This window comes from Malurus melanocephalus, unplaced genomic scaffold, assembly GCF_030028575.1.
Source record: "Malurus melanocephalus ecotype Western Australia unplaced genomic scaffold, MMel_1.1 scaffold_269, whole genome shotgun sequence".
Lineage (NCBI taxonomy): Eukaryota > Metazoa > Chordata > Aves > Passeriformes > Maluridae > Malurus > Malurus melanocephalus.
In genome coordinates, this window is record NW_026623501.1 from 224,791 (window position 1) to 244,618 (window position 19,828).

Here is a 19,828-nt window from a genome sequence, read left to right on the forward strand (position 1 = left end):
CCGTATCCTGCCTGGATGCAGCCACAGCTCCAGCAGAGTTCAGTTCCACCCAGGGATGCTGTAACAGTTATCCACGAGCAGTGCTAGAGGGGATGTGGCCTCTTGGGATCCCTGTGACCGGCGCCTGTCTTGGCGTGTGTCCCAGCAGGACACGGGCTGTGAGAGGCAGGGGATGGGGAGGAGCTGGGAACACGGAGCCGTGCACAGACCGAGTTACTGTGGGGCAGGGCTGCCCAGGAGCCAGGATATTTTGATAGGGTTTTGCCAGAACAGAGGGTTAACAGGAAGACAGTGAAGTCCTGTTCAACAGCCTCCACAGGGAACTGCTAAACTTTCCAGACTTCAGCTCATACCCCAGCCTTCCTGTCACCAGTGTGCCTTGCCCTCCTCAAGACTAGTTTCTCCCTCCTTGTCCTTGTCTGCAGCAAAGCATGAGCCTGGAATGAAAGCAGGGCTTTGCTTATGGCCCATGCTCTCAGCTGCTGGATCCTGGGGACAACGAGTTGTGCTGAGGACACCAAGCCCTGCTGCCTGCCCTGCCTCAGCTGCAATCCCAATCCGTGGCAGCTCTGCCCCATTGCTGCTTGGCCACACAGGACACTCACCAGCCTGCTCACTGCATCACACCCCCAAAGGGGAGCCTTCTAAATGAGCTTTTAGCATAGATATGGCCTAGGAAAACACTGCTTTCATCTCTAAGATGTAAGTTTGTGTGGCTGATTAAATTAGAAAGGGTTGTGGGGTAAGTAGCCAGCTCATCTGAGAATCAAGCTTCTCTTAGACAACCTCACACTCATGATTCAAAAAAACTAAATGCAGCTGGCCTCAGAGAGCCTTGTGAACCCTGGATTTTGCCTTTCTGGTATTTTCTTCATCCATGGTTATTGCTACTGCTTTCCAGATGACATTTGGATGTTCTGGAGTTGGCACAGCTTCACATGGGTAGTCCCATCAAAGCTGCCTTTTAGACTGTTTCTCCATGGAAAAGAGTTGCCACTGCAGCCCAGGAGCTCCCCTCTCCCCACATGTCCCAGGGGCTTGAAAGTGCATTCCTGTTTATTTCCTCAAGCAGTTCTATTCATATCCTTCAAAAGCTGCCAAACCGCATCTGTCAGGCCCAAGAGGACTCAAAAGTGCATCGTAGGTAAACACCAGGAGCAAGGTGGGACTGCCTGGAGTTAGCAGCATTCACTGCACTTCCCCCCTGGAWGTTTTATTCCTCCTTCTGCAAGTTCACAGGCACAACTCCAGCATGAGGCCTCAAGCAACAGCAGAGTTGGGCTGAGACACCCGACTGTAATTCAGGCAYACAACATCCCTGTGCCCAGGACTAGTAGAAAACAGCCCCTTGCAGCAAGGGAGAGGCCTTTTGGGACAGACAATCTGTCTTTTTGGATATTGTGCTGGGCTGAGACCAAATTCAGCCAGGCTGGATGTGCCAGGGAGTTTCAAACCAGCTGGAGATGTGTCCTGTGTGCCGGTGTCTGGTGTGATGTGTCCAGTCAGGGCTCTGGGGACTCTGCCACAGGGTCACAGCCAGAGGGGTTCTACCTGCCACCCTCTCTGGGTGCTCAGGTGTGATGCCTGTGAGCAGCATCCCGGGCAGTGCAGGGGCAGATGCAGCACACAGAGCTCCCTACTTGCACCGCAGCTTAGGAAGGYGATGGATTTATTCCCCTGCTTCTTTGGCCTCAGCTTGGTTTCAGGGAGCACAGACAGGCTTCTCCCAAGAAATGAGATGATAATGGTAGGGGTAAAGAGGTAGAGAGCCTTCCCATGGGGCATAGAGGTGCCTTTCACCAGAGAACTCTAGGACAGCTGTGAGAGAGAGCCCACACACACCATGGAAAGAACAAGACATCCCTCAGTAATCGTGTCCTGCTTTCCAGCCCTGCAGCCTGCTCCCAGGCCRTGACTCACTGCAGAACCATGCACAGCTGCCCTGCTGGCCTCTGGATTACAGCTGAGAATCTGCAATGGCATCCCCTCCTCCTTCTCCATCTGCTTCTGACCAGCACCCCAGTGCAACCATTGCAAGAGACTGGAGTGTCAGCCTGCCCCATGTGAAGCAGTCCTCCTGCTCATCCCATCTTCCTTGTCCTACATGAGACACTCAAGCATGTTCACAGAATGAGCATTTGTTGTGTTTGGGTTCATCCTGCCCTGTGCAGATGGTGCTTCCAGTGGCCCTGCATCTGCTTAGTGCAAGCCCAGAGAGAACAGTCCATCTGCCTCTGATCTGCTTCTGAAATGGAAAAAACCAGAAACCCTCCCAGAGAGCAGGAGAGATGGGAAATTCCTGGGATAAGCAGATTCCTGTCTGCTCTGCATTTACTGGTTTCTCTCAACTTTTCCTGAGCTGGATGCTGAGCTCCCACCCCTGCAGCCATTGACTTCCCCCACACTGCCCTGCACCTGTGAGGAGCCCAGCCTGCAGCCACACACCCAGGGATGAAGATTGAGCAAATTACATTCCCACAGTGCTTCCAGGGCATCCTGTTTATTTWTATGCACTCTGGGTTCATTGTTTTGCAGCAGCATCCACCAGCAATTAATGCAGTCACATCCTCTAGAGAAAAACTCACTAGAGAATCYCTCCCAGAGCAGAGGGAAGGAAAGGCTCCTCAGAGTGGCAGATTTGTGAGCAGGAGACAGCAGGATTATTAATCCACACTTGCATCACTCCCTCCSAGTTGCTCACTTGCATTTTTCTCCATCCCTTACAGCAGAATTRTTCCCCTCTTGGAAAGAACAACCAGGGTTTTCTCGTGCCAGCCCAGATCTGCCCAACCTGGCTTAAAGCAGGATGAAACAATTTGGATTTTGAACTGGGGTTAGCTGAAGTTCAAACCTCACCCCTCCAGACCTCTTGGCTTTGCTGTAAAATGAGCTCAAGYCTCGAAGGATCTTGTCCTGTTTGCTGCTTCCATCAGAGTTTGTGCAGTCACCTGAGCTGGGACTGACACAGGGAGCTCAGGGGTTCATCACTGTGCCCAAAGTTCTCCACTCATGGTCAGGAGCCTGAGCTGGACCTGCTGCAGCTCTGCCAGGACTCCCAGGGCTGATGAGGCCCCTTGGGCAATTTCCTGCCCATCCAGTGCTCCAGATGGTATAAGACAACCTTCTAAACATGCGTGAGGTCCAGTTTTCCTCCTGGCAGCCTGTCAAAAAAACAAATCTCAACCAAAATCTCCTCTTTGATGACCCCACTAAGCCTCTTAAGAGTAGAAAGGACTTTCCAGGACTTCCTCTGCAAGCTCTCAGTCATTTCTGGAGCTTTTTAAAGCTGCTRAGTGTAAAGAGCCAGCCAGTTGCTCCAGGCTCCTGTCTCCCTGCCCATGTGATYCTGCTCCATCTCCCCACTGATGCCTGGCACTGTGTCCTTCATGAGATGCAGGACCCRGCTGTTCCCACCCCTGAGCACCATGAGCACCCCTTGCTCCCACCCTCCCTGGGTGCTGGATGAGTTTGGGGGCCATTTGCAGAATGTGAATGCATCACTGCTTTTTGCTTTTGCTCAGACCCAGGGTCTAAGCCACCACATCCATAAAGAAATCCCTGTTATAATTATCTCCGTGGCACTATCATTTGTCTAAGCCCTTAGCAGAGGGCTTAGCTTTAGGCTACAGTGCAGAGCAATTGCCACGTTGTCAGTTAGAAAAGTCGTGGTTTCTTTTCTCTTCTTTTTTTTTCTTCTCTAAAATTTTTTCCAGATGTCTTTTTTTTTTCCTTAGGAGAAGAACCAGCAGCGGTACAATTTCAATGCGAGCCGTGACTAATCCACTGCAGAGAACATTCAACAGCTGTATTCAACTCCTAGGAATATGAAACAAGCAAATGAAATTTAGGCTTAGGGGATATGTGACCTTTGGAGCCAAACTGGATCTACAGGTGGCACTGGGCACCATCACAAATCCAGCCTCCACAGGGAGCTGGGAGGGTCACATGAAATATTTATGGATGTCTCTGTGAGTGATACCAMCATCCACATATCAGCACCCAGGGGTGGCTTTTGGGAAATGAGAAGCCAAGTAAAGAAATGGGTGAAGAAGATTTTCTTCTCTTGTTCTTTGCCTCCTGAGCTGCATGATCACGGAGATTGACCTGTTCACTGGGAAGTGATGAACCTCTCCCCCATCTTTCCCCTCTGTTTTCCCTTAGCTTTCCCTTTCTGTTCTGTTTATTTTTTGTTCCTGGTTGGCCATGGGTTGTTTAGTCTTAATCTGMTCTCTGACACACAGCAGAAGTGCCACGAGGCCAGATGAGGAGTGAGCTGATAGAGCACCACAGACACAAAGGCATCTACAGAGCAAGGAGCCAGCACAGCCCGAGGTCATCACAGGCCAGTCCCTGTGTTAACATCTAAACCCTCAGCAGCAGCAGGGAAGAGTTAAACACCCAGGTTTGTGTCTCAGCCCCTCTCAAAGATAGCACCTAATCATGAACCCAAACCCCAGGCAGCCAAGACAAAACACGATGCTCAGTTTTGCTCTGGTCTCGGGTGTCCTTCACCCAGCATYCACAATCACACTGCTGGTGCCCAGATGTCCTCAGTGCTGCTGGCCAGACCAGACACCATCGTCCCAGCAGCCCAGGGTGAGGCTTGATGCTGCAGGAGGATCACAAGCTACAAGGATTTGGATTATCCACAGGGCTCAGTATAGCCCTGTTTGGCATGGAGACAATCTTTATGGATGCCCAAACTGGAGCGATTTTTGGCTCTCTCTCTTTGGCAATTTTTTATTCTCCTTTGCCATGCTGCTGCACCTCAGATCCTCTCAGCCATGGAGAGAAACAAGGAGGGAGGAGCTGGGTTTTCACCCTGAGCATGGAGAGGAACAGATGGAAAAACTCAACTCCAAACAGCTTTGCTGCTTGGCTGCCTCTGGCTGGGCAGCTGCTCCAGCTGAGTTATGATCTGTAAGGTCAAAATACTTAGTGATGTCTGAAGAGACCACCGAATTCAGATGACTGGCAATTCTGGCTGTGGGTTTTGTTCAATCAGTCCAGATCTGCTGGATGACAACCACAGCAGAGAGACCAGTCTGTTGAGAGTCACATCTACCAGCCCAGCATTTCTCTGCCTACTCTCAGCATATTTCAGATATGTCTTAATTCTCCACATTCTCTGGGTCGTTCTTTCCTCCCCTCTCCACAAGGCAGTCACAGATGTCAGCAATGTTTGGAGATAGGATGGAGGAGCAAAAACTCTCCTCCTTTCATCTGCACTCCCCTGAGGATGGGAAACACCAGCTCAGGGCCTGAGTTACTCTGCTGAGAAATGACAGCATTTAACGCTATCATTGCAGCAGGTTAGAAGGTGCATAAAGCAAGCATAGAAATGGCATTTTCCCATCCCTGCCGTGCTGCCAGAGAGAGAGAGAGAACTGAAAATTCATAGCAGCAGTGCAGGCAGCTGCTGTGACAGTGACTCTGCCCAGAGGGCTGCGCTGGGGGCTGCTCTGTSCCTGCGAGGGACCCCTGGATCTGCAGCCCCGCTTGATTTCTCTGGTCTATCCTTCGGAGCCTGTGCCTCAGGRACTGCCCACTGGGGAGAGGGGGAGAGGAAGAGACCGATTTGGAAAGATAGCGAGGAGGAGGAGGAGGASGAGGGGGAGAGGCMGCGGGAAACCCAACCCACCCTTTGGCTTCCTCCTGCCTCCTTCTAAAACCTGCAGATTCCTCCAGCCTGTCCAAGCGCCTGAAGTTCCCTCAGCCGTGCTGCCGGGACTGCGAGGTATGRCCCGAGCTCCGCGTTTGCCTTTGCTGTGCTTTCCCTCCCGACATGGGGGTCCCCAGAGCCCCCCTCGTCCTGCCCGGTACCCTCTCTCCCAGCCCGGGGACTGTGTCCAGTGCTCGCAGTGCGCCCCTCGGGATGGGGAACTGGACGCTCTCCACCCCAACTGGTGCATTTAGAGACCCCTCTTGATTTCACCCCTTTCTCCCCTTTGCAGCATTTCCACTTCTGAACTGTCTCTTCCTCAATTTCCCTGCCAGAGCTTTAATGCTTTGGTGGCATCTGACTGTAAAGGTTTAACCTGCCCTCATTCTTCTCTCTCCTCCCTTTTTCCTCTCTGGGTTTTCAGCTGGTGGGCAGTTCTTTGGCGAGATCCGTGAGACCAAGGTCTGGGCACATCAAACCAGCCTGCAGAGAAAATCAGATCTAGTTACAAACAGTCCCCACAACTCCCAGCCTGAGGTGTGTTGGCAGGTGATGTTTTACTCACCAGGGTATCCAGAAGAAAAACAAAAGAGCTGTCGACTTCATCTCAGTGGTTTTATTTTTTTCAGTGCAGCCGGTCCTATTTCTTCTTTAAAAAAAAAAAAAAAAAAAAGACACTCGGCTTTTTGTTCCAAGCAAACTTTGAAAGCCTTTCAAGTCTGCTGCCCTGGCTTGCCGAACTCCGGCTGATCGACTCTTAGAGAGACGGAGATTGCAGGAGAGGACGAACAAATCTCTTTTGGGGTGTTKTTTAAAGTTTTAAGAACTTGGGTTGGGTCAGGCACAATTTGAGGTCCATACAGAATAGACGAGGGCTTGTTTCCTTTAAAGGCAGCCGCTGTCCTTCCCGTCCCGGTGACGTGACCTGCGTGGCAGTGTAACTCTGCCCTTTGTGTCCCTTTGTAAGAAAACTCCACTCTGTKGCATCCAGCCAAAAAGAAAGAGAGGAAATTTAGCAGGATCGGGGTTGAATTTCCACCCAAACCGAACGGCAAGAGTTTAGAGCTGGACTGAAACCGGGGTCACCGGGAATGTCGCCGGTACTCCGAGTCCTTAGARACGGCCAATTTGAAACAGCCCAAAAACTCAGCATCCCTCCGAAAGGACAAAAGCTAATTGCAGCCGTTTGTTAGGGCGGATCAGGAGAGTTTTAAGCGCAAATTAAAGGCTGGTGTGCGTCCTGTACAGCAGCCAAAGCCAAGCCATTGTCTGCCACATAAGCAGGAGCAGGGGTGCGGGCGCTGTTGGGWGGGGGAAGAGCAGAAATAAACTTTTCGAACTTTTTTTTTTTTCAAGCCCCTCCTTCCACAACACTCTGCTCTTCCATGACTCAGCCCCAGAGGAATGTCGGCTCCCATGGAAACCTTTTCTGGGTCCTCTGSTCGGAGGGATGTCGGGGCTGTTATCGCTGGTGCGGCTGTGGCAGGGCAAGTGCAGGGAATGCTCTGGAGATGGTTTGCATTTTTGCAGAGCRTTTATCGGACAGTTTATTCTCTCTCTCCTTTGTGGGGCTGTGCGGGATCAGCTGGTTGTTCCCCAGGAGCCGGAGGGACCTGGCTCGGAAGCATCCGGGCTGCTTTTGACATTGCCTTAGGTCCAGTCCGCACCAAAGGAAAAGCTCAGGCAGGACAGCAAAATTCGGTCTCGCCTGTCTGCACAGGGCTCATCCATGCAGCCCACGGATCATCCAGGCACTTTTCTTTGTGCTAATTTAATTGTTTTTCATTCAGTCTGCAACCTGGAGAAACGATGACAGCTTCAGCACACAGTGTGATGGGACTGAGCCCTTGCTGTTATATCAACAAGCCCTGTAAGATTCGAGGCATTTCTGAGTTCAGAGCTGCAGGGAATGGGTTCACACAGTGTTGTGGTGTAGCTGTGTGTTAAGTGACTCTGCACGGGCACATGAGGTAGAATTTTTGCTCCCATGTTTTACTTGGAGAGTGTAAGTGAGCTAAAGAGAATTTCACTTACATTTACATCTTGTGAAGGCTTTCTGAGCCCTCACTCCAGCCGTGAGGGGTCTGTGCAGGTGGCAGGAGCCAGGCTGGATTCTGGCCAGTCCCCTGCCCTGCTCCCCAGGAACCCAGGGCAGCTGCAGAACATCTGGGTGAGCCAGCACGGGACTTGCAGGGACCTGTTCATCASGGAGCTTTATGGGGACTCACGCAAACAACTCTGGCTTCAAATGGAATTTTAGCCAGGGAGTGGYTGCTGAGTAAAGCTCAGAGGGTCTYGYTTGCACAGGRAGGTCAGGGCCAGGCAGTGGGGACTGTGTCTCTGTGGGGACACACTTGGTCACCCATCTACACCTTGAAAACTGCGAGGTTTGGCAGAACCTTTTTCTGGGTTTACACTCAGTGTGAGGTGGGGGAATGTCAGACCCTTCAGAACCTTGTGAGAGCAGTGAGCAGAGGGAGGGTGGGTGCAGGGGACCCTGCTGCTGGGCTGGGATGCAGGCAGGAGCTGAGGACGGGAGGGTTTTGCCCAACCATTGGCCGTTCCTGCCCCCATGGCTGCAATTCAGGAGGCAGAGGAGCCCCTTGCWGGGTCAGCAGGACTGAGTGCTCACCCCTCAGCTGGGGTGAGTCCRGTGGCCTCGGGGAGGAGCTGTCAAAGTGGCCAGGAGGAGACTCCTCCCCACGCTAACGTGGCATCCCAAAGGSCTTATGCAACCCTGGACAGGGCCAGCGCCACATGGACCACGCTCCACCATCCATGGAGCCTCTCCTGGAGGCTGCTGTGTCCTCCCCCAACCCACAAAGGCCCCCAGGCTGGCTGGGAGGTGACACGAGTGACCCACAGAACCCCGGTGGCCCAGATTCTCCTCTGTGCATCACTGTGGGATATTTTCTCCATCAGGAGAAACTGATAGTGGTACCACAAGCCTGGGGGRAGCATGGCAAAGTTTCCCAGAGCAGCTTGCTTTGAGTTTATGGAGGTACTGAGAGCCAGCCTCAGACCTTTCTACACCCCATGGATTTTTGATTTGGGGCATGGCTGCAAAATGCAAAAGCAGCTGGCTGAGAACAGCCTGGGCCATGCTGGCTAGGTGAACCATTGACATGGGTTTGTGGAGTTACAGACTGTTTGTAGGGTGATTACAGACTGTTTGTAGGGTGATTACAGACTGTTTATGGGGTGATTGGGAGCTGAAGTCCCCATGAAGGACACAAGTGGGGTCAAGCATTAAAAGGGCTGTGCAGTCCATGGGTCCTGCAGCCCATGGGTGCTCTGTTTTCTCCTCAGGAGGGCAGGCCTGAGGGGAGGGTGGTGACCATGGAGCTTCTCTTACTCTACACTCAGAAACTCTATACTTTCTGTGCTGGTGTCTGTTGACTCCTTTAGGATGCAGAAGGGCCAAGTCCCTTCTTGCTAAAATCTTTTTCCCTGTCCTGTTSTCCACAGTCCAAAATGACCCCCTGGCTGCACCCCCCATCACTGCCCTCTCCCCTCTGTGGGGCTCTTGCAAAGCAGTGCCAGGCATTGCCAGTGCAGGGCCCCTCACAGATCCCCCCAGTTCCAAGGAGCATTATCCTCTCCGATAGCAGGACCATGGTCACTGCACATGGAGGGAGATTTGCACCATGGACCTGTCATCTTGATAGAGCAGCACTCTGTGCAGAGCTCCTGAACTGTTATTGCAGGACTATTGACCACCAGGCATTCAGGAATGACCATCTGCAGCCCAGCCAGGGGCTGACAGGCACAGCAATGTGCTCAGTGGACAGGTTTTGCCTCCARGAGGATTTTGTTTTTCAAACAAACTTGTTTTACCATCTAGGGCACAAGACAGCCCTGCAGAGCTTGTTTGCTCAGACTTTTTCGTGCTCCTTCTTTCTCCAAACACAACACTGGCAGCTCCAACTGCCTGCTGGCTCCTAGCAAACATGTAATTCCCTGACCCCAGCTTACTGCATGCCCAGACTTTGAAATTCAAGGCTTTTTTAGAGCTTGGGAAATGATCTAAGATGGCCTTGGTGTGGGGTTGGTTTCTTCTTAATGCCACCTTCCACATGTGGATGCACTGCCCTCTCCTCCAGGCTGGGCAATGCCCAACGAGCATCACTGAACCTCAGAGCATCTTCCAAAGCAAACGAGCCCTTGGGAGAAACCCAGGAGTCTTTATAAGCCAAGGGATACCAGCAAGGGAGGAGATGGCCAGTACTTTTCCACCTCCCTCCCCAAAGAAGCCTTCCAGGAGTCAAGAAGCAGTGATCTCTGCTGACCAATGCTGGCAGAGCTCTCAGAAGCTTCCAGAACAAATCAAGGTGAGGGGAAGGGACAGCTCACACCCTGCAGGAGAGGAGGGAACTGCTCAGCCTCAGCCTTGACACAGCAAAAGGGCTCATCASCCCCTCCCCACAGCTCCTCTGCCATAGACCCTCCATGTCACCACAGCAGAAATCCCCACCACCCCCTCCCTGCCCTCTGACATCCCAAAAAGCCTCCCTCCGTGCCCTGACCCCTATTCTGCACAGACACCCCACTGGGGGCTGGGTAAGGTACTGAATTCAGGAGGAGGATTTTCTGTGGGTGGCCAAACCTCGCTCAATGAGGAAGCAGAGCCCAGCCTGGTTGGTGCCCTGGCAGCACAGCTTTGGTGTGGTTTTATACCCAGAGAGCTGCCGTGCACGGGGAGGAAGGAAAAGTGGCATTAGATATCCTGGGAAGGAAGAAGAAACCTTCACAAGTCCAGCACTTTCTGTCCCAGCAAATCCAAATCCAGGGCTGGGATGCCCTGGCACGCAGGTGGAGCGGGGCACAGGAAGGGAGGGCTTGGCAGGGGGACAGGTCCCCTCGCTGGCAGGAGTGGCAGCGTGTCCCACTGTCCCCGGGCGGAAGGGAGCCCCAGCCCTCGCTGGCAGCAGCAGGATGCCACTGGCATTTCAAACAGCCAGCTGAGCTCCTGTCTGCCCGCACACAGAGGGGCTCAGCCCTGCCAAGAGGAACCGGGGGGGACAAGGACATGGTGATGGCACCAGCTGCGCTCTCCTCCTGGCTCACAGCCTCGTCCCACTGAGGCTCTCAACAGCCCAGGGAGGSTGCAAAGGGCTCATCCTTTTGAGCTCGCTTGGATCCCTTAAACCCAGCCTGGAACCCTCAGGTGTGAGCAGGAAAGGGGAGAAGTCATAGTAGATACACCAACATTTCGAGGTGCTGGGGATGAGGGACTGGTCTCTGATACCCCTAGGGATGTCTGTGTCCATGGGGGAAAGGTTTTTTTAAAGGATTTAATTCTCAAGTGCCCTCTCTCATTGCCTCTCTTTCCTTCTTTACCTTCCATTTTTCCTCTGGTTGACAAATAACATGACAGAGTTTCGTTCCTTGTACCTGGCACTCATATCAGGRGATTTTTAACATAAAAAATGGGGGGAATTGATAAAAAAAAAAAGCCTTGAGAGAAGCAAACAGCCGTTTTGACTGTAATTCTCCTAAAGGCATCCAGGAGAGCAACAGACATCTTAACCCCACTGTCTCATTTTGCAAAATCAAACTAATTTATCTTGGAAACACGATTTGGCCCAAGGTTCTGGCYAGAAAAGCCAGCGTGTGAGTCTGTAATACCGAACAGACGAGGCAGGAAACGAAGAGGACGCCCTTCTCTAGATGTCTGAGTGCTCAGCCTGGGGCCCAGCAGCACACAGCAGCCTCCTCCCTCATCCCTCATTTTCCTCTGCTTTATTCAAGGTCTGCTGAAAGATGAGGGCCTGGATTTTTTTCCTTCTCTGCCTGGCAGGCAAAGCCCTGGCAGCGCCGGTAAGTGCAGGAGACAGCGGAGCCTCCACSGTTGGGGTTGCTGATGGGGATTTTCATTTCTAACAAATAAATTACTGAGGGGCAACCTGATGGTGGCCCTGCTGCCTGTTCCAGTGGGTCACACCCCTTGGGACTGTTCTGTGGGGCTCATGGGCCTTTTCCCCTGCAGCAGGAGGCTCTGCCCGATGAGACAGAGGTCATYGAAGATCCCACCACAGAGGTAGGTGACTCTGCCCCTCCTCCTCACCATCCCCCCATCACCCCTCCTCTGGGAAGAGCATCCCCAAAGCACTGGAGAGCCATGGAGGGGCTCCTCTGCCCCCCAGGAGCTSGGGCTGGGCTCTGTGTGCACCCACAGCAGAAACACCAACCTCTTTTGCAGGAGCCCGTGGGGGCTAACCCCGTCCAGGTGGAGGTGGGAGAGTTCGAGGAACCCACAGAGGATGTAGAGGAGATTGTTGCAGAGAGTAAGTCACTCTTCCCCTGTGCTCCTGCTGGCAGGGACATCGTCCCCTCCCTGCATGGGGGAGCTTTATCCACCCCAAACAGTGAGAGGCTCCTTGGGGAAGGGCTGTAGCACAAGGACAGTGCCAGCCTGGATGAACATTCAGAGCAAAGGAGGCAGGTGGCCTTTTTCAGCACTGGGCTCTCTATCAGCCCATCTTTGCAACAGGAAAACCATTGGTGTGGCTACAGAAAGGAGTCCAGGATTAGCCCGAGGGCTAACATGGACTTCTGGAAATCCTCCCATCTTCCCAGCTGCTGGGAGCTGTCCCTGGTGAAGGCTGTGTCTTCCCTCTGTGCTGAGATGCCCTGAGCACCTCGTGGCAGGTGAGGATGTGGCTGGCTCTGACTTTGCTCCTCTCCTGCTGCCAGACCCCTGCCAGAACCACCACTGCAAGCACGGCAAGGTGTGCGAGGTGGACGACAACAACTCGCCCATGTGTGTGTGCCAGGACCCCTCCAGCTGCCCCGCCACCGCCGGCGTCTTCGAGAAGGTGAGGGCAGGGAGGGACCCACAGGGGCTTTGCAGAGATGGTGACAGATGGAGACAGAGTCAGGGTGGTGGGTCCCTCTCTGCTGGTGATCCAGAGCCATTGCCCACCCCAGGAATGTCTGGTTTGGGGGCTCTCCCTGCCTCTCACGCAGCCTCTCCCCCTCCTGTGCAGGTCTGTGGCACTGACAACAAGACCTACGACTCCTCCTGCCACTTCTTTGCCACCAAGTGCACCTTGGAGGGAACCAAGAAGGGACACAAGCTGCATCTGGACTACATTGGGCCTTGCAAATGTAGGTGACTAGGGGACCCCTAACTGAGCACAGCCCCCCTGTTCACAGCCTGAGGGATAGCAAAGGTCCAGGCAGGCTCAGGGCTGAGGTGGGAGGGCACTGGGGATGCATGTCCAGGGTCTGGGACGGCGTGTCCAGCTGCTGCACTGACCACTGTGTATGACCTGCAGTCATCCCTGCCTGCCTGGACACAGAGCTGACCGAGTTCCCCCTGCGCATGCGGGACTGGCTCAAGAACGTGCTCATCACCCTGTACGAGCGCGACGAGGACAACAACCTGCTGACCGAGAAACAGAAGCTCAAGGTGAGGGACAGGGGAGGGAGCCTGAGAGCTCACCCCACAACGGAGCCTAGCCCAGACAGGGAGCCTGAATCACCTGTGGGATCCCTGTAAAGACCTCCCAAGATCCCCTGGCACCCCCTTTCCCTGCTGACAGGGTGTCCCTGTCCTCTCCTCTGGCAGGTGAAGAAGATCCACGAGAACGAGAAGCGCCTGGAGGCCGGTGACCACACCGTGGAGCTCCTGGCCCGTGAYTTTGAGAAGAACTACAACATGTACATCTTCCCCGTGCACTGGCAGTTCGGGCAGCTGGACCAGCACCCCATTGATGGGTGAGTGCCAGCACAGCAGGCTGGGGACCTCACCAGGACCATTTAGTGCCCGAGGACCAGGGTGATTTGGCAGTAGAAGGTGAAGGCAGGCTGGAGATGGTGGCAGAGCYACATCTTGCAGGGATTGTGGCAAACCAGGCTGGGGTAGAGGCGCTTTTGGCTCTTCTGCAGGAAGAGGAGCCTCCCCCAGCCCCAGCTGCTCCCACCTTCCTTGGGTGTGGAGTTCCTCTCTTCTCAGATTTACCATCCTATGATAGTTCCCTAAAATATCTCAGTCCAAAGGCCTCGGGATCACTTCAGCAGCTGAGATGGCAGCTGCTGGCTTAGCTGTGAGCTGGAGATGGGCGTGAGAGTGATCACACCCGCAGGCCCGTGGGGTGGGGGCAGCTGGTGGCTGTTTTGTGACCGGCACAGCCGGCTGCAAAGGCAGACACCAGTCCTTGACCTTGGTGACACTCGGTGGCTGACGCTGGGATGGCACTGGGACAGCAGCCAAAGCAGAGCGCTGGGGCCAGCATCTGCCCTCCTGTGAGCATGCGCTCACCTTGGCAGGTACCTGTCCCACACCGAGCTGGCCCCGCTGCGTGCCCCCCTGATCCCCATGGAACACTGCACCACTCGCTTCTTCGAGGCCTGYGACCTGGACAACGACAAGTACATCGCCCTGGAGGAGTGGGCCAGCTGCTTCGGCATCAAGGAGCGTAAGTACCGAGCAGGGCAGCAGTGGGGGACAAGGGGACACTGAAGAGCAGCCCAAAACCCCCACTGTGGATGGAGCAATGCATTACAGCCTGCCCTGGGTGAGGGGAAGCAGGGGCAGTGGGGAGGGTGCAGGAACTGTGGGACCCTGACATCATCCGCTCCTAACTTTGTCTCTTTTCCTTCCACAGAGGACATAGACAAGGACCTTGTGATCTAAACGCTCGGCTTCCTGCTCTGCTGCCAACTTTGTCATGTTTTAACCTTCCCACTTCCTTTGGGTTTCAAACTGCTTTTGTTTTGTTTTGTTTTTCCCTGGGAACAAGGTGCTAATATAGGTCTAAACATATGTAGTAACGGTGCTAAGAGAAATAACAGTCCTGTTCATAGCTTTATCTATCACCACTAGATTACTCACCCAGCTGTTTCCACATGCTCTCACCAGCCTTTTCTCTCTCCTACGTGTCTCTACCATTGACTTTCCTGTCCTAAATATCCGCTCTTGGATCACTTCTCTTAACTTCTCACTAACAGCACGTTCCTGGACATGTCAAACCCTCTCAGCTGAGTCACCACCCCAAATGCCAGCGAGGGAAGGCAGAGCCAGAAGATGTAGGAGGATTGGGTTCTCAAGTGACACTGTGGCCACCCAGCTTGTGGTAGGAAGGATGGAGAGGGGTGAGAAAGACAGAGAGTGGTAGGATTTTGTTTTCCTTTTTTTTCTTTTCCCCCTCCCATTCCCAGGGCTTGAATTTAGCAGTTATTGGGCACAAAAAAAAAGATAAATCAAAGAAGTGAATAGGGAAGCACACAGAATTTAAAACAAATAAGATGAAATTATTCCTATCCTGTAAAATCCTCTTGAATAATAAAGGTTTGAAAGTGCTACATGCTTCACCATCACTCAATGACCACACTGCTGTCGTTTTTTCTGTGTGAGATGGGGTGCAGCYGCCTGTTCCCTGGGGTGTGTGTGGCTCACCTTGATGTTGTGRTTCAGCTGTAGGTGAGATAAAGCTCTTGGCTCTCCCCAAATCACGGTGCCCTTGAGCACTTCCCACCCCTCTGCTTGGCTGTGCTCAAATTCCAGCCCTAAGGAAGCTGTGTCAGAYTTGGAAGGGATGTTTCTGCCCAGAAAGAGGAATGTTTGCCCCATGACTGAGGGAAAGGCTGTAATATTTTTTTTTCCTGCTGTGGATTTAAGGGATGCATARGATGGAAGGGAGAAGGTATTTGGATTTTGGTTTATAAGAGAGGGTCCTGACAAGAGCAAAGTGATGGTTAAATCTCACAGGCTGAGAACATTTTTTTTTTACCTCTGAATGTTCCCTGTGCCTTATATTATTAAATTCCTGCCACAGTGTGAGCAACCTGATGAGTTTCTGTAATAAAAAATACTGATTTGAAACACTGACAATGAACCAGCCTGCAGTGTTCCTCTGTTTCATCCCATCCTGATGAGGGGCATTGTCCCCTCAATACCAAACCTCAAGCATGGGTTCAAGTTRTTACCACAGGTATCCCAGCCCCAGGAAAGGTTCTGGTCCAAGGTAAGCTGARGTGCTTCTGCCCATTCCCATCACTGTAAAGGGCTTGGGGAATGTGGGATGGGTACCATGGGGCAGAGATGGGGTCGTTGCAGCACCAGCACAGACACTCACACRGCTCTCAGCCCTCGCTTTCATCAGCAATAAAATCCCTGGGAAAGGCAAAAAGGCACAACAGTAGGAAAATAAAYACCACCRTTCACATGGGCTAAAAACAGCCRAGTTGCAAGGACTGTGGCTCAGYTGTGAGGTCCCTGCTGACAGCCCCRTGCRGGATGTGCTGTGCTCCCAGCAGAGCTGTGGGGTCACACCCTGCACAGGGTCACTCCTGGCTGCAGATCCCACAGGAGACAGTCACTCTGCAGTGCATTGCCAAGGTGTTTGAGCCCAGAGGGGCCAGCTGAGGCCCTCTTTTGCACCGTGCCTTGAGGCACAGGGCCCATTGCACCCCTTTCCAGGGCTGTCAGCCCAAGGGGGGTCTCAGTGGAGACACAGCAAATGCCTTTCAGACCTGACACAGAGAGACACCCCTGCCCATGACCCCTGCAGGATCCAGCTGCATGTGACCCACCTCTGGGCCTGGAGAGCTGTCGAGAGAAGATTTGGCCAGGGGAGAGGACAGGAAGGAAGGCAAGGGGTGGAGGAGATAAGCCACCCTGTGCAAACCTGCTTTCCAGTCCCTCCCTCTCAGCCAGAAACTCGCGCTGCACTCCCACACCGAGATGCAGCTGCATTCCTTCCAGCTCAGCCCTCCTGCCACTGGACGGACACAGAGCTTGTGCAAGGSAAGTGTTCCCAGCCCTGCTCTCCCCTGCCTTCCCCTCCTGTGCAGGAGTCAGCTCTACGCCCCAGCAAGCTCAGGAAACCCAGCAGGCTGCTCCAGGAGAGCCGGTGTCTCAGCTCTGGGAGGTGATGTGATCCATCTGCAAGGCCAGATCCCATTTCATGGGACAACACTCCCATCCCAGTGGTCTGGGCAGAGCCAGAGGAGCCAACTCAGTGCTGTTACAAAGTGCAGCTGCCCTGGCTTTAACCGAGCATCAGAATGAGCTCAGGAGGTTGGAGCTGAGCTCCCTTAACCCTTCCAAGGGTCACAGCCTGAAGTCGAAGCCTAAAGTATCAAGCAGCTGGAATTTCACTGCCTTGGGGCAAACGCCATACAAGGGGTTATGTCAGGACTTGAGGAATGAGCTGGACTCTTTGAGCTTTCAGACCTAGGCAGTCAGCAAGGGTGGAASAGAACAGCCCTTCCCCTGTTAGAGMCGAAATCGAGCCTTCCCGTGCCTGCACAGCAGTAAAGAAACTCGCCTGTACTTTCCGAGTGGAAACTCTCCCTGTGGTTAGTGCTGACTGAGGACACAGTTTGCAAACCTGAAAAAAAAAAAAAAAATGGGATAGAAAAATAACAGAGAGATCTGGATCCAAAACCAGCATCAGCCTGACCCAAGTGCTACAGTCCGTCTGCAGAGATGGAATCTCACACACAGCTCTCTCTCACAGCTGCTCAAGCACTCACAGAATTGCTGCTGAGGGGGGAACTCATCACGGGTCCGGCACAGGGAGGGTCCCCAGTGCCAGGATAACCCCCACCCCCTCTGCATTCCAAACTGCCCATATCCTCATTGTGTCTCAAAATCTCTTATCTATTCCAAAGATGGACAAATTCAGTAAAAACTTGCCCAGACTCCAGTGAAAAGAACGCCGCGGAAAACACTTCAAGGGACGGCCAGGAGGGAGAGCAGCGGGGAACAAAACAAACACCGCTGTGCACCCCAAAACTGCGAGAGGCGCGTCCTCCCCTTCCTCCTCCTCCTCCTCCTGCTCCTGCTCCTCCCCGGCCGAGCCCAGCCCAGCTCAGCTCAGCCCAGCCCAACCCAGCCCAGCCCAGCTCAGCCCGCAGAGGAGCGGAGCGGCCGGCGGGGGGAGCGATGCGGCCGGGGATGGAGCCGGGGCTGCGGGGAGGCTCTGCCGGAGCTGAGCGGAGCGGAGAGGAGCGGAGAGGAGAGGAGCGGGGCTGTCCCGGGGCTGCCCGGGCACCGGGCGGGAGGAGAAACCCGCTCCCGCATCCCTCAGCCCAGGGCTCTGCCCTTCGCAGCGGAGCGGCTCAGAGCCCTGGTCCCTTCAGGGGCTACAACCCCACCGCGCTTGGCTATCCCATGCCATCCCATGCCATCCCATGCCATGCCATGCCATGCCATGCCATGCCATCCCATCCCATCCCATCCCATCCCATCCCATCCCATCCCATCCCATCCCATCCCATCCCATCCCATCCCATCCCATCCCATCCATGCTGATATATCCTTTAGTCATAAAACCGTTGATCAAGTTGGGCCAGGGGCTCCAGTCTGAACCTCGTGACTCAATGGGAGGGTCCTCCTTACTCTTTGCACCGTTATCCTTTTGTATCTCTGGTCTCCATGCAAATGATTTTAAGATGATTCTGATCAATTTTCCTCTGAATGCTTCATCCATGGAGGAAACGACAGAATGGGCATTGCCATYGAACTCTRTTAAGCTGCACTTTCACAAACTTAAATTAAAACTTGCTTTTGCTGGTACCTTTGCCAGTGACTCCTCAAGTGACTTAAACCTCTCCTTCACRACACCATCCCATCTCACTCAGAGGTGCCCAGGTCTGCTCAGCCCTTCTGGAGCACAGACCAYTTTTCAATCTATAGGTCTCAAGGCTTCTATGATCCCAGATGTTGTGTTTTGCGGTTCGGCCTGTTTTTCCCAGTACCATTCCTCTAATTTTTTAACTCACTGGCTGGTTTTAATTTGATTTGATGGGGCAGAAAACCACAGCCATGGCATTCCTCCGGGTGGCCTGAGGACAGAGAGAGGATGCAGACAGACGGACAAACTATTTCWCTGCAAGGTGATGCTGAGACCTTACAGGAGCTGGGCTCAGTCTGATGCTCTGGTGCCAAGGTAATTGCACGATGAGTAATTATTTCTGCCATGGTTTATCCAATTTCTGCCCATGGAAAACTTCCATTACTTTCTATTTCATGCCCTACCACATAAACCATGGCCATTTCCCAAGTGAGCCCATTTTTTGTCAGGCTGACTATTAYGCTCCTAATCAAAGAAACTCTGATTCTGTGATTCTTGGGAAACAACTTGCCCCAGGAGACATTTTTATGTGCATTCCCTACATTTTTCTTAATTTCGTATTCCTTTTGATTGCTGCTCCATTTGGATTCGAGAGACTGTACAAGACTCTTGTTATTTCTTGTCCAAACACCTCACTGATCACTTTTACTGCCTGGGTTATGGAGAGACTGCTGCCATCAGCTCCGAGGCTGAAATTCTCCACGCACAAAGCCAAGGCTGACCACAGCCTGATGGTCACTGTCTGCAGCTGCCCAGGGCAGTCAGGGCATCACAACCACGCCTGGCAGGACAGTTCCTGGTGGCTGGGGCTGTAGCTGACACTCACAGGGCTTTTCACAGCCAGGAGCAGTGTAAAATCACCCCAGGACTCCTAGACTGAGCACTGAGTGCTGACCAGCCATGTGGTTTCCTTCCCATGAAATGAGGGATCTCCTGGAAACTCAAGGCTCTTTCTCCCCCAACACTAATGTCTCCAGAAGAGCTGCTTTGGCTCTCAAGTGCCTGAACTGGATGCAGTCAGGGAGCTGGGTTGATATCTGGGACAAGCATCACCACTTGTTTGCTCGGCTCCTTCTCCCTGAAGCATCTGCTGCTGAGGGCAGAGATGAGTCAGGGCAGACCTTTGGTGTGACCCAGTCCTGYTGCTCTTGTGCACCAACCACACTGCAATCATGCCCTGTCTGCTCAGGCTTGAGCAGCAGGATTCATCCTGCAGGATTCCTGTTGTTTCCTCCTGGTCATGGTGTCCTTAATGAAGACTTTATCTACCATCACTTGTGAGCCAGCTTTTAGCTCCAGTGAGGATTTTCATGCCCTTCAAAGAGCCCTTCCTTATTCTGAGCACTGCCCACATGCTGTCTGTTTGGCGAGCCTTCATCCTGCTCCACAGGAATAATTTCCTTTTCCTTTACATCTTGCTCATCCAGGAGTTATTTTACTTAACACGTCTTGTTTGCATCCTTCTCCTCAGCCTGGCAGCTGGCATCGGATGAACTACCTGTGGCAGGAAGAAACATGCTGCAATAATCAGAGGGGAAATCTGGAGGGCTCCAGAGGTTTGCTGCTCTTCAGAGGCAGG

The 19,828-nt window shown here is 53.2% G+C and overlaps 1 protein-coding gene across 1 annotated transcript; it reads left to right on the plus strand.

Annotated features, from left to right (window-relative positions):
* Positions 1–5,655: 5,655 nt before the first annotated feature.
* On the plus strand, positions 5,656–14,582 carry SPARC (secreted protein acidic and cysteine rich). The gene is made up of 10 exons (XM_057376062.1): positions 5,656–5,737; positions 11,414–11,482; positions 11,652–11,702; positions 11,865–11,949; positions 12,359–12,480; positions 12,652–12,772; positions 12,943–13,076; positions 13,236–13,384; positions 13,937–14,085; positions 14,275–14,582. The coding sequence occupies exons 2-10, from the start codon at positions 11,426–11,428 to the stop codon at positions 14,301–14,303; spliced, it is 897 nt and encodes a 298-aa protein (XP_057232045.1). The 5' UTR covers positions 5,656–5,737; positions 11,414–11,425; the 3' UTR covers positions 14,304–14,582.
* The last annotated feature ends 5,246 nt before the right edge of the window (positions 14,583–19,828 follow it).